General features: G+C 35.1%; 1 protein-coding gene across 1 annotated transcript; it reads right to left on the reverse strand.

Moving 5' to 3' along the window:
• Positions 1–9,592: 9,592 nt before the first annotated feature.
• LOC113778454 (pentatricopeptide repeat-containing protein At1g71060, mitochondrial) lies at positions 9,593–13,756 on the reverse strand. The gene is made up of 2 exons (XM_027323869.1): positions 13,617–13,756; positions 9,593–11,215 (listed from the first exon to the last, which is right to left on the reverse strand). Exons 1-2 carry the CDS (start codon positions 13,748–13,750, stop codon positions 9,796–9,798), a joined length of 1,554 nt encoding a protein of 517 aa, XP_027179670.1. The 5' UTR covers positions 13,751–13,756; the 3' UTR covers positions 9,593–9,795.
• Positions 13,757–15,186: the final 1,430 nt, after the last annotated feature.

Raw genomic sequence — 15,186 nt, forward strand, 5'->3', positions numbered from 1 at the left:
AGGCCCTAGCGCCAAGACCAAGGCATGTCTCTGTCAGGTTGGATCATTTGCTATTATACACCACCAGGCCACCCAAATGATAAAACTTTAAAAAAAAGAAAAAAAGAAAAAAATAAAGAATCAACAAACAGGTAGAGCTGAGAGAAGGTCGTCTACCAAATCAAAACGCTACACTGTTGCAAAGCCAATTCCGATTCTGCAAGAAACAAAGTGGAAAAACGTTTGTTTGCTTTTGATGCCAAAATTCAAAGAGAGAGTTTTGGTACTAGAGAGTGGCAAAAGTGACATGCAGAATAAAAAAAAAAACCTCTAAACAAAGGATTCAAAAGTCTCAGAAAGAAAACGTCACCAGCAAGGGAGCTAATTAGAATCTAATTAATAGCAAGGTTAAACAATTGTAAGTTATATAATCATATTATTACAACGTTTAATAAAATGCATCCCTCTCAAGCAATTTATCAAACAACTGGCAAGCCAACTTGAAACACTCATATTTCACTAAATAAATGTAATGCTTTTGGCCAGAGACCCAACAAAGGCATCATCAATTACTGAAGTTCTACAAGAAATAGAGTAAAATTGAATTTTTTTCTCTGAAGTTTATATAACAGCAGATATATTTTAAAATCAACTCAAAATATTTAATTGAACCCATAATTCTAAGTTAAATAGGAAAAATACAGACCATAAAAAGCATATATACATCAAGTAACCAACTAAGAGCAAAAAAAAAAGGAAAGAAAAGGTAAACTAACCTGGTAAATTGGTAATAGCTTGAAATTTTAGATTCTAACTATGCCGTGCGCTTCAACTTTTGTAAGAACAACTGGTGCTTCAACTTTTGAAATGGAAACAAAGAAAATTGAAGTCTTTGGAGATTGAAGAAGAGAATTGAAATTGGGACTTTTGTCTTGAGAGTTGACCAAAAGAAGGAAACCAGAGAGAGCCAGAGAGGCTGCGATAGCAGTATTTGCTATTTGGAGAGAAAACTCTTTGGTTTAGGGTTGGTACTTAGCAGTTGATCGAAATAAGGAAGTCAAATGTTTTAAAAATAAAAAACCGCGGTTCATAGTTTTATACAATTTGAACGGTTTGAACGGTTTTGACCGGTTCTTATGTCAGGTCAAACTAAGATATGAATCGGACCGAATCTATGGCCGGATCGTGATTTGACCGGTCAAACCGGCCGATCAGGTGCGGTTTTTAAAACATTGCCTTTTCCCCTGTCTTTCGTTTGTGAATTCTTAATCAGCAGTCCTTGTACATTCACTGAATATGCTATCAAATAGGTTGAGCTCATGGTTCAAAAAATTGGGTTTTGCTTTGTAAAATTGAGTATGAGGTGTGAAGCAATTCAATTGAAAAATTCTTCCATCCGTTGGCAGTTTATCATTCCTTAAGCTCGATTCCATAGTTTGTTCATTTGATAACATATTCGGGAAATTGACAAATTTGTTGTGTGATGGTTAATTGTAGAAATACATAGGAGTTTGACATCCAAACTCAAACGGTTAGTGGTAACATGTTTCAAAGTTGTAGCTTATACTTCAGAAAACGAAAAGAGGGGGGGGGGGGGGGGAATGGTTCATGGTGATGGCTAATCTTATGTAGCAAGTTTGATCGAAAATACCTGAAAATTTTTTATATATCTTAATTATTATGGGTCATTTTTAATTAATTTTAAACGAAAGATATTTCGTTTACTTTCAAAAAAACAAAAAAGAAGCATATTTCACGTTTATTTTTCTTTAGAAAAAATTTGAAGTTGGCAGCTTAGTAGCATAAAAATTCAAACTCTAGAAGTTGATATCAAGGGACTTCAAAATTTAATTCGCAGTCACAACTTAAAAAGCTGTGTTTTATTTATCTTGTTTAAAAGATAAAACTATATTTTCAAGTTAAGCAACTTTCAAGAAACAATATGTGTTAGGGATACTGTACAAAGCAACACATTATCCAAAAAAAAAGAAGTAAATTTCAAGTATTGTTTTGGCTTGTTTGTGAAATTCTGCGTATCATTGAAATTATAACCACTTTCCAATAAACAAGCATTTGCAGCCCAATTAAGCAATGGATGCTAGCAATCGTTTGAGGTTTAGTTATGGAATGGGCTTCCTTGTTTGACCCTCCATCCAGTCAGAAAAACAAACTATGGACAAAATTAAGTCAAATTAATATGAAATAGAACAGAGCATCTGATGAAGCTCACACTCAACATGGTATGCAATGGAGCATTTTTATGATGTATTATAGTTAAAAAAATTTATTGCCAGCAAAAGTTCACTTTTACCTTAGAAGTTTTATTGCAATGTTACTTTAAGGGTAATTACAGCATATCTACTAATACCAACTTCTTGGGGCTTATTTTGTAGCAAAATGATATGAATTAGTGGTGAAAATACTAATTCAGAAAGTTCTATAATAGTACTTAGTCCTAGCGTTCAACATTCCTTGGTAAGGAGAAATAGAGTCATTTTCTTTTATTGTATTTGACAACGTGATACACTTCATTGCGAGTTAAACACAAAATTGGAATGAAGTTATATCATTTTAAAAGTAAATTTTATTTTTCAACTAAATTTAACAAGATAAGGCAATCTACTTACAAAATACGAATCATGCTACATAACGATGCCCTCTTTAGTTGCGTTAAGCAACAATTGAGTGTTTCATGATTCTAATCACGATAGTTTCATGCAAATTCAAGGTGGATATTCCACCATTTCAAATTTGAATCGTGGAGATTGTATTTTGGACTATCCACAAAAGTTGGCAAGCCCGTTACATGAACAATGCCTATAGACATATGAGTGTGTTAGTATCTGTAGTTGTTCTCTCTCTCTCTAGGTAGAATAAAAGTTTGAGTGAGTTCGATTTCGATCACCACTCGAAATCTATAGTTCAATTGGTGATTTTGTTATATGTGATTGGTTTAATCAACGCTTAATAGAGCGATTTTCACCAAGAATACAAAAGAAACAATTTCATTCCTTTTATTCCCACGTCCATGTTTCAAGTCAATTGATGGATAATTTGTATAACAAAGAGCGAATTACACTATACAGCACCATCTTTACTTAAATGTCTTGTAATCGGTAGCTCAATTGGTGATTCAATTAGATGTGATTAGTTCGATCAATACTTACTATCACAATTTCACCAGGATTACACGAGTAATAATCTCATTGCTTTTCACTTTAATCCTCATTTCAAGTCAATTGATGAACAATTCATGTTACAAATTGCGAATTATCCTATACATTACCTTTCATTACTTAAACATTTGTAATCTGTAGCTCAATCAATGATTCTGTTATATGTGATCGATTTGATCAATGGTTACTGTTGCCGTTTCACCACGAGAAATAATTTCATTCCAATTGTTTTCGCACCCTCGTTTCAAGTCAATCAATGAATAATTTGTATTACAAATAGTGAATTACTGGCCCTCAATACCTTTCATTACTTAAACGTCTCATAATCCGACAAGGATGCCAATTGAAGCTAATGGCATTGTTTGTTAATTTCAATTCAAATCTGCTTCACAATATACTTCATATACACACACATATATATATATGCACATTTATACACTCACACACATTTATATTTGCATATATATCTTTTCATTCACAACTTGTATTCTCATTGTAATTACAACTTCCACTTCAATTATGACCACACAATAACATTCACTACTACACACGTCATATTGTTACCCCGCAATATGTAACTAACAATACACACATCCCACATCACACGTGTATCTATTATTTATGTATATATAATCGCCCAAACACTTCGTTTCTTGTTTCTTCTATGCATGTCCTGCTAACTTTGACTACTTCGTTTCTTCGGTTTACTTAAAATTTTCTTCTCTTGCACTATTATCCAAGATAATTCTAAATCATCATTAAGCAAGGTAATTCTAGATCCTAATGTCCGTTTGTTTTATGAGCTTATCTTATATTGATTAACATCTTTCTATATATAAAGCACGAGGCATGACCTTTGGGGTTACTTTTTTTTTTTATTCTTTTTATATCAATTTTACCCTCATGTAAGCAACGATTTACACGTAATTACCACAAACAAAAATTTGGCAATTATTAAATTTCAAAAACTTTCAACAACTTCTGCTATTTTAATAACTTCCAACGACTTCTACTATTTTAATTTTCCACATCTTCTTCTTCTTCTTTTTTTTAAAGATTAGACTCCTAATTACTACTACTCTTTCATTATAAAGAAAACTATTTGTCTAGTGTGCACACCCATCGATGTGCTTTTTCCACTAGTTGTATTTTTCTCGAAAACCGATAGAAACACACACACCAGTTAGATTAGAAACACTCAGGAGTCATCGCCAAATTGAGTCAAAAATTAATCTAAGGGGGACCTACTAGGAAACCCTGTTCAGCCAATTGATGACAGAACAAGGCCCCAATGGACCTTAAACCCAGGTTGAAGAACCCACAATCTTTCGATGTGGGACGGAAGCCCCATCCCCCCTCCCCCCCCCCCACGAGCGCACCCTCACCAAATAAATGGTTTGCTTTTTCTCGGAAACCGATAGAAACACACACACCCAGTTAGATTAGAAACACTCAGGAGTCATTGCCACTAGTTGTATACATTGCCATTTTACAGCATAATTGACCATTCTTTTTCTTCCTGGCTAGCCCTCCTGTTATGCTGTTACTACCTTTTTTTTTCCCGGCCATTTCATTCGTTTCAGCCACATTCTGCTTCATTTTTCACCATCAACATTTTCTGCTACATGACGGGCAACAAAAACACATTATGTATAAGAATCAGAAAAGAAGAACAAACAAAAAGACAAGTGAAACCACCATTGCATAAATTTCACACGCTGGATAAATGAATCCACAACATGCAATGCACTCCAGGTAGAACAAATTAAATGAACTAAAATGATTTTCTTGCTATGAATTTAGTATCATGTTATGTGGAACACTTTCCTTTTCAGCATTTTAAAAGGACTAATGAGGAATCCTCACATTTGTGAGGTTTGTTTCAATGGCTCAATTCTCTACCCATGCTGTCACGCATCTAAGTAGAATAAGAGAGAAAAAACCTACCCCAAAACCATTTCGAGCTTCTGCATTAGGAACTACCTATGATGCCGTAACCACCAAAATGTGCAGGGCAAGGTAGTCTCCTGACAGGTAATGGACAGCCCTTTCACCACCAAACTCATGAAAGCAAACAGAGATGATACAAACTGCGTTACACTCCAATTTTATCAAACAAATTAACTCTCATAGGTCAAATAATTTGCGGCTTCATTTCCATAGGGATCTTTCTTCAGTGGAGCACAAACAACACAGGCCTCATAAACTTATCTGCATGCTTCTGATTCCCATTGCTAAGATTACTGCCATATTTAGGAGTCAAGAATGTCAATGGATAAAAGGGGATGTAAACTTTGACTAGCTCTTTCAACATGGGTTTGAAATTTACAAGAAGAAAAGGCGCCGATCATTCCTCCTGCCTCAGGAACAAGGAAGAAATTATATTGTAAACAAGGATAACCATTTTTTTCTTTTAAAGGATAACTTAACAACCAATCCAAGAATATAACAATGGAACCATTAAACAAGCAAACAATTAGAGTCTGTCCTGAGGCCGTTCTCCAATAACAATGCAATGAATGGGGTAAGGCAATGTATATGTAGAACCACAGTTGCAAACCAGCTGCACAACAGATAAAACAAACACGAACTTATTTGAGCATCAAAATATTGCTAAGCTAAGAAAATAAAGGTTGTTAGTTCCACAATTTAACAACCAACAAGGTGGAAAGCCAGAATTGTCCCAATTGAAAAGTTCAACAGATTCCTAATAATGGAGAAGTAACTAGCATGGATATGCCAAGACTATGGCAAGGTAAGAGTCCATGAATAACATTTCAAGATATGTTAACCAAAAGTGACTCACTTTTTCTTACTGGTGGAGAACTTCTGAGAATGGACCAGGATTAACTAATGAAAATGCACAAAAGCTCCTTACTCGCAGCAGACAATTGGCAGATATTTGGAAGCCCTTGAACTTTAACTTGTGCTCAGATCTCCAGTACGATCTATTTGTTAAAATTTCAGAACTAGAAGATAGAGGATGAAGAGACATCGTAAGGTTCTAGAAGATCAGCATATAAATATATACTATCACATTACTAACATCAATTTTGAAGCTAATGAAATAATCAAATAAATTTGGAAATAGTAGATTCAACTTATTAAAAAGCTAAATACCATAATGAAAAGCTGTTAATGCAAACGAAACAAAGGATCTAAATGGCTTTCTGTAACCAGCTAGAGAGGAAAATTCATTAAATTTTGGAAGATTTTCCTGGATGTGCTACCTAGGGTGCACATAAAAATTCATTACAAAATTCAGTACCTATTGCTCAGGATTTTAACATAGTTGCATAAAGACTTAATAGTTGACACTCAGGATGAACGCAAAGGGTATGCTTAACAAATGCAAGTTGGAAAGGAAGTGGTGTTCTCTCCCCTTTTAAGTTTCCCTACTATGGTGTTCTTTATCCACTGTGGACTAATGAGTAGTTGAATATGTGCAATTTGGTTATCTTGAGAAGAGGATTTATTTATTTTCGGATTCCTATCATTTATGCATGTTTCACAATGAACCATTTCATCCTTGCAAACTTATTTGGTTTACAGAAGATTCTTGACATTATTTTCAAGAGAAAGATGCCCTTTTTGTTTCTTCCACTGATATGCTTGTAAATGTCTTATATCTGGCATTTAGATACTAAAGCTTTTTGGAATCAGAAGGTTCAGGAACTTTTTCAAAACAACAATTTGCTTCACTTATTAATTTTGTATAACCAAAGGAGACATAAATCATAGTTCCTTTCTCTGTTTCAAAAGGAAACACGAAACAAGAATGGTAAAAAAGGTCACAAGAGATTGGGTCCTCTGCTTGCTTTCTATCTCCAATATTAGCATGTGTTCTCCTCAGTCAACCTATACAGAAGAAACTAATTTGCACTGCAGAATTTGATTTCTATAGAACCTTTCTCTGTAAGACACAGTAAAACTACTATATATAGAGCTTACTTTCACAACTTTTGAATATTAAAGAAAAGATTATTGAACTTACAACATGAAAAGTTACATTATCACCAAACCATGAAGATGAATAAAGATTAAGGTATACGAATCAACTGGTGAAATCAGCTAACACAAGATGTGCAAGAAGTTTCTCCATCTCAATCTACAAGTGAAAGAGGACAGTAATCATTAACCAAAACAAAACTCACATGTACATCTACCAGCACCAAGAATTGGCATATTCATTTACCTCGGTGTTATGCAGATCATTATATTCTGGGTAGAGAAGGATCTGTAGGATCATAAGCACCATAATATGTGAAAGTTAATAAATTAAATAATAGCTTCTACAGAGATTGGGGAACTTAGGCTGCTTTCTTATAAAGGCGGTAAGCATTCCAATGGTGCAGATGCCCAACGTGTTATCAGAAGAAACACCTTGTCCAAGCAAACCATTAATTTCCTAGCAGATAAAGGATTCCGTGATACAAGAGCGGTGCTCATGTTAATAAGGAGTACAGCTCCCAAACTTTTCTCAACTTCACTCGTAGGGACAACAATGGTGTCCATCAGCTTCGCAGAAGGTCCATCTACTTCATCCATGATGTTGCCTTAACCAACTTTTAGAGTTTACGGAGATGGAATTAAGTAAATAAAAAAGATACCTATTGTAATCACAATATAATATTATTAAAACAAAAAGGTATAAGACATCAAATCTCAATCTACACCAACTTGCAGAAGAACGAAACCTTAACAATATCCTGACCCTGACCAGAATACATAGCAAGTTGCAAAAGTTCAATAGGCACAAACAATTAAATATCTGCACATACACCATGACAAATTATCAAAGGTCCCTCATACACTAAATGCCTGCTGAAACCGGGAATTCCAAGGATGGTTGGACAAGGTGATAAACATTGTATAGAAGGTTACAGCCAAATAATCAGCGGCAGACAATGTCACCAAGACTGAGTCAGATAACAGCAGAGGCATCCTATGTTCAATTTGTGAAGCTTTAGCATGAAGGATGCAGCTAGACAATCTTCCAAAGTGGCCATGAAAATTAGTTTCAGATATCAAGATATCATTATTTTCTCATAACATAAAGAAATAGAATTTCTATAAATAAAGCATAAGCATCAAGATAAAATATGCTTTATCACATACCAACATGCAGACACAGCACACCAGAAAAAGTCAGAAACGCCCTATAGCACCAAAATGTTACCAAAAAGAGAAGATAAATACCCAATCAACGAATACAGGCTTCAAATAATTGCATTAGTCAGATGTCACTTAAAGGTGAAAATAGTCTAAAAAACCAAAACCATCACTTCAAGCAACCTACCAGGGGACTTAGCTAATTCGACTAACCTTCAGTTCTAGCTTGTTTATCAAATTCGTACATGCTCCAAAGTTTCTATCCCACCAAAAACTCACCCCATAGGACACTCGCACACCACAGGTAAATTATGACACAACTAAGCAGCAGGTTAAAGAACATTGGTCATTCAGATTAGTCAGAAGTAGCAGTAGGCTGCACTTATTGCCCCACACTTCAAAGGGGAAAAAAAGTGTGCATATCTCTTATGGGATGTAAAGCCACCTCTTTGACAGAGGATCTACACCACAGTCTCATACTTTTACATTGCAATACTTCAAATAATAAGTCAGAAAGATATTAATGTGGATAAAGTACCAGGACAAACCACAAAGCTATGCATCATATTCACAAACTTTTCAAAATTTGACTGCATCTCCTCCTGCCACAAAGTATCTATAGAGAATAAAAATCTAGTGCGATGTCTGCAGCAACACTATCTGATGTTGATTTGAAAATAAGTAAAATAAATGTAGATAAAGCATCTTGACAAACCTACAGAATAAAATTAAAATGAAACATTGAGAAATGGATCAAATTTACAAGCCAAGGAACAGTATTTATGATTTTGGTTCACATGAATATTCATTTAGACAAGAACTATCACCATAAATTAGAAACTGACACACCTCAGGGTTCCCCTGTAGGAAGTCAATAGGACCACTAGTCTCCGCTAATGTAATCAAAATGTCATATAGGTTAAAAATGTTAAAATTGATATTCAAATATTTCTTGATTTCCAATAATTACAAAAACTTTCATGCAGCCGCTTTGTACAATTTAACATAATTCATAATTCTAAGACCCAATAAAAGTTGCCGCCCAAAAAAATAAAAAAAAAACAAACACACACTCTAAAATTACCACTTGGCAAGTGTCGGTCTATAAGTATATATCGGTCTATCATACTATGTCTTACACTGAATTTGAACAGCTTGAGAAACCCATCACTAGCAAGCTAATTTGCAGTCAACCTCACTGCAAATTATTACCCATTGAAGGGAGCAGATACCTCATCTTCCATTCCCAATCACAATCTTTAACTTTGAAAAGAAATTAAGACAAAATCAGACAACCTATAAACTCGAAGACATAAAATTGGATATAATTATGCAACTTGTGTACCGTTGGGCTTCAACTATTTCAAAACAGTAAATTAATGTCATAGGATTGAACTTTCATCCACCGTGTGCATAGCAAGAACCTCTAATGGAATCAAGAAAAGAATTTCCAATTTGTATTAACATGGGCAGATTAAAGTATTCTAAATACACCAGAACAAAAGACAAAGCTCAATATCTCTTGTCATTAACCGACTATTTGCGTAACCCTTAGTTTCTCAAGTTTTTTTGCCAATGTCAGCACTGTATCTTCCTTCCCCTCATCAAGAAGAGCTTGCTTTAAGTTCTTAAACATTGGAGTTGGAGGTCTAATTCCCATATCTAACATCTGCTGAAAATATCTGCAGGCATCTTCCAATTTATTCTCATGGGACAAACTGTTAATCAATGATGAGAACATATGCATCCCAGGAAGGAATCCCTTAGCCTTCATCTGATTCCACACCCTCAAAGCCATATCTGTCCGCTCCTCATTGCAGAACATTCGCACCATAATCTCATATGTGCTAATAGTTGGCTCGCATCCTGGTTCATCATTCATTTTCTGGAAAACAGCATATGCTTCTTGTGTTCTATGAGCCTTAATAAGATGATGAAGTATTATATCATAAGTTCGAGAATTAGGACCAACACCACATATCCTCATCTCATCAACAATCCGGTAAGCATCATGGATTCGCATTGACCAACAATATGCCCCCACAACTGCATTGTACGTGGGTGCTTCAAGAGCATGACCACCAGTCTTGGCCAGTTCAAAAAACTTGAGGGCCTCACTCAACCTTTTCTCTGATCCCAAAGCATTGATCAAAGTACAGTATATATGAGGAGTTGCTTTAATGCCCTTCCTCTCCATTTCATGATACTTTTCAACTGCTTCATGATAGTTTTTAGCCTTGCAATAAGCATGGATCATAATACCATAACTTACAACATCTGGTGCAAAACCATCATCTCTCATTTCACGACAAACTTCATTTAATCTCAACAAATTCTGCTCTTGGCCCCACCCTTCCAACAATATGGTATATGACTTAATATCAGGCTTAAACCTTTTATTCTTCCATTCGTCAAACACCTGCTGTGCCTTCTCCGGATGCCTGGACTTGCATAAAGTATCAATCAATCTGTTATAGTCTTGTAATTCTGGCCTCAGCCCAAATTTTTCCATACTCTCAAATGCATCAATGGCCTCTTTAACTTTCCGAGCTCGGGCATAGCGGCGTGAAATTAGGGCAAAAGAGTCTTTTGACAGCATGCCTTGTTGCCTCATTTCCTCAACTAGTTTCCATACCATTTTAAACTGTTTGACTTTTCCCAGGGATTCAATTAAAGTATTGTAACTCGCTGAGGTGTGCTTGATTCCTTTTTGCTTCTCGGCCCACCTAAAAAAAGATAAAGCCAACAAACCAGCGTTGCTCAGCTTCTTCAAAACTTCTTGCACCAACAATTGAGTGATCTTTATTTCAACTGAAGCAGATTTCACAGCAGAGTCAACATTTCCTGAGCCATTATGGTTGGACAATATTTGGCAGATTCTATCAGCTTGTTCGGCAATTTGGAGGCCGTTTACATCCTGGATAGGCATTGGATTCTCATGAATTGACCTGTAGAAGTAAAGACAAATGCGCTTAAAATGAGGTTTCAAGAAAAACTCAATTGAATTAGGGGATAGTTTTCAGAAGACCTATACATTTTGCTACTGATTTCATTTGATAGGTTTTAGGAGGTTTAACTGAGAATCAACCCTCTTGCTTCTCCATTGTCTTTCTTCTTCTTTTGGAATTTAGCTTAAAGGAAAAAAAAACAATTAAATGAATGAACTTGCATGACAGATTCAATAGGGTATACTCCAAATCCGGAAGCTACACTGTTAGTTCAGATTATGAAGAAGCTAAGAGAAGAGAAATTGACAAAGACAGAGGGGGAAGACAAGGGATAGAATCGAGCAGAATGATTTTCAGTCACAAGGTTTGAAATCTGTTGGGAACCTTAAACTGTAATGCAAAGCCTGTGGGGAGGAGGTTGAAACAATTTGCCATACACTTCTGACAAGTTCTGAAGCTGCGAAGGTGTGGATAGTGGCACTAGTACAGTGGATGGGTCTCAGAGATGTACAGCATAACTTCTGGACTGGTGGGAAAAGCTAAAGGAAGTAAGTAAACAAAGCGCAGGTAGAAATAGGATGCACGTGACTCTCATAGTTTTGTGGTAAATCTGAAAAGGGAGGAACAAACTCTTTATTGAAGATGAGATTGTAAGAAGATTATTCAGAAAGCTGGCCAGGACTGGATTGAATTTGCCATACACTTCTGACAAGTTCTGAAGCTGCGAAGGTGTGGATAGTGGCACTAGTACAGTGGATGGGTCTCAGAAATGTACAGCATAACTTCTGGACTGGTGGGAAAAGCTAAAGGAAGTAAGTAAACAAAGCGCAGGTAGAAATAGGATGCACGTGACTCTCATAGTTTTGTGGTAAATCTGAAAAGGGAGGAACAAACTCTTTATTGAAGATGAGATTGTAAGAAGATTATTCAGAAAGCTGGCCAGGACTGGATTGAATTTAATCAGATTAATAAGCGGGTTGCCACACTACAAAGGAAAACTAGGAACCTCCAGCAATACGTATTATAAGGATCAATGTAGCTGCAATAGTTGAACCCCACCTTAACATAGGCATGGTAGCCAGAGATCCTAAATGAGAGATCATTGTAGCTCGGGTGACAGGCAGTACAAAGAGCTCTATCAAAATTCAGGAAGCAGGAAAAATTACGAATGGAATCACTAAAACTCAGGGGAAGGCAGGAGCAGAATTTATATTCAACCTAGCTGCAAACCCGTTGTTGATAAGCTTGAAGAAGGTCAAGTTTTGGATGTGGCGCCAGCAACATAATCTAAGTTCTGTGTTTTCTAAATGCTCCTTATTCTTTTTAAAGAAGAAGAAACTGGCAATACAATTAGCCATCATATGTGATTCCCTGTATCTACAAGAGTTAGCATAGGTTGACATTGGACAGCCACCCATTTTGTTTTAAGTTTATATTGGCTAATAAAATTATAACTTTTCAAGGGGGAAAAAATGAACGGACAAAAATTCTTCTTCTACATGCACCTTCAATTTCCTTCTCCCATAGAAGAGCATCTAGTATAAATAGTGATCTTGAGAACTGAAATGGGTTAAACATCCAAGTTATAAACTAATTATGATGTAGAAGCAGTGTGTCATTACTGACAAGATCAAGCCTCTAAAGATCCGATATCATTAAAAAATACAGGGAAAAAATTAAAGCTTTCAATTCAGGCCTTTTAAATTTTAGGTAAAGATCAAAATATATACGTTAATGGTCCAGCTAGCAGTTCAACTTCTCGAAGTAAAACTTTCAATCATTTATTGCTTTGTACTTATAAAAGGAAATCATGTTTACAGATTTTTCGTGTCATTCTCTATCTCACTCATCAGCCAGAAAATTCACAAACTTTCCTCAACTTTCAAAACCATGCCCAAGATGCATTCTCAGAAGGGGCCAATATTTCAAGCGCTTATTGGATTTGCTTGATAATCTCTTTGGTGGAATGTACTCGTTCTGAAGAGCATATAAAATGTTCATCAGGAAATACTAATTGCACAATGTCTAATGCTTTTGGATCATTTCCTGATCAAAGCATTTGTCCTGCAGCTGAAGCATCCCGCCCAAGAACAGAAGAATAGCTCATTTCAGTAGTAGCATATCCAAGAATGCTAAAGAAGAAGATGAAACTTGTAACTACAACATCACATAATCTTCATAAAAAAATGAAATTGCAAGAAACTTATATCAGAATTAAAGCCCTCTTCAACCCAGGTGACTTCTCTTAGTTTCTTAATTCTTGCTACCATATTGGGCAGAATCAAACCATAAACCAAAATCCAAAATGAGCTCTCTTGGTTGTGAAATTTCAGGAATTTATAAAGAAACAAAAACGAAATGGTAAAAAAGGGGCCCCCCCCGGGTGGTTAGGAAACTTTACCAGGAGCTTTTAGTAAGGGAAGTGGCAGGTTCTGAGGGTGACTGGGGCTTCAGGGATTGGTAGTAGGCCAGTTGGAGGAAGGGTGCAGCGTGGCGGCAGTGGCGCCGGCGGATGGTGGCCAGGAGGTGTTTCATGGCGGAGCTGCGATTGAAGTCAGGGCGAATAAGCTAATGTGACAGGGTTTTGGGTTTTAGTCAAACAATTCGGCTCAAACTCGCTAAAACGGTGTCACGACTTCAGGAAGGAAACGTGTTGCTTATGTGTCTACCAAAAAAAGTCAGATCAATAGTTTTTGAGGTGTTTTTAAAAAATTTTACGTGTACTATATGAAAAACTCAGTAAAATCAGAGATGGGCTTAAAATGAAGATAAATCTAATTAAGTTTTTCTTTTCATTAGATTAATCAGTTTTTTCTTTTTCTGTATTTGTCACATAAATCTAATTGAGTTGTTTTATATTCTTAGACCAAGTTGAATACTTGAATATCGTACTAATTGCAATTCTATCAATTTGAATTGTATATAAATATGATATATTACAGCGCTCCCAATGGTAAATTTTTTTTCCTTTTTATTAACATAGTAATTAGTCTAGTTAGTAAATAATCATGTTTTTTTTTTTAAAAATCATGTCATATACATATAATTAAAAAAAAAAAAAAAATTCCGGTTTCACATATTTTAAAAATTCTGAAAAATTCTCATATTTTTTTAATTAACTATATAAAACAAGTAATAAATTTTTTTAGTATTAAATTTCATAATCCTGTCACAATTACTCTAGATTTATATATAGTAAAATAGAGAGGTGGTACAATTTTAATGAATCTAACATCTCGTAAACAATTATAAGAGTTAAATTAGTGTCAATGTAGCATAATCTTGGAATGTTATAGTAACTTTATCTATATTTTTAATTTACTATCTTTCAAATATGTTCATGCTATTCATGTACAAAATTTATCTGCATAATTTTGCCAAACTCATATTTTTATGCCAAGCTTTTAATTGTCTTCTGGGGGGAAAAATTATACAATGTATGTACATGTAATGTCTTGTATTTTATCCATCCCGAATTTTGCTAATTATACTAATCAATGAGGACTCCTTAGAGTTGTATAATTTGGTCAATCACACTTGCTAAATTTATATTTTTCTCAATTAAAAAGTTCCTTAATAAAATACCAAATTGTATGGTGAAATTACACATGAGAGAAAAGACTTTGCTACTGCTTAATTTTATATGAAAGTTGTAATGTGTGCCACTCTTAAACCAATTCACACTGTCTCTTTTTTTTTTTTCCTAGCCAAAAATATTGAGCAACTCACGGTTTGCTCTAATTGGATCAAGGAGACAAATAGATTGCAAATCCTAAACAAGAGGAAAATTCAAGCCTTCAGGAATGCAAATTTAGGACCAAATTATCCTCAAATCTGATCTTGACTTTCTTGAAGCAAAAAAATAAAAAAATTGATTTACATTTGTGATTGTATTTCAATTCATTTGTATTGCCAAAGTGATAGCCATGAAGGACCAATCAAAATGGAGACAATGTTTGAAAATGATAGAA

The sequence above is a fragment of the Coffea eugenioides genome, chromosome 7 (genome assembly GCF_003713205.1).
Source record: "Coffea eugenioides isolate CCC68of chromosome 7, Ceug_1.0, whole genome shotgun sequence".
NCBI classification, from domain to species: Eukaryota; Viridiplantae; Streptophyta; class Magnoliopsida; order Gentianales; family Rubiaceae; genus Coffea; species Coffea eugenioides.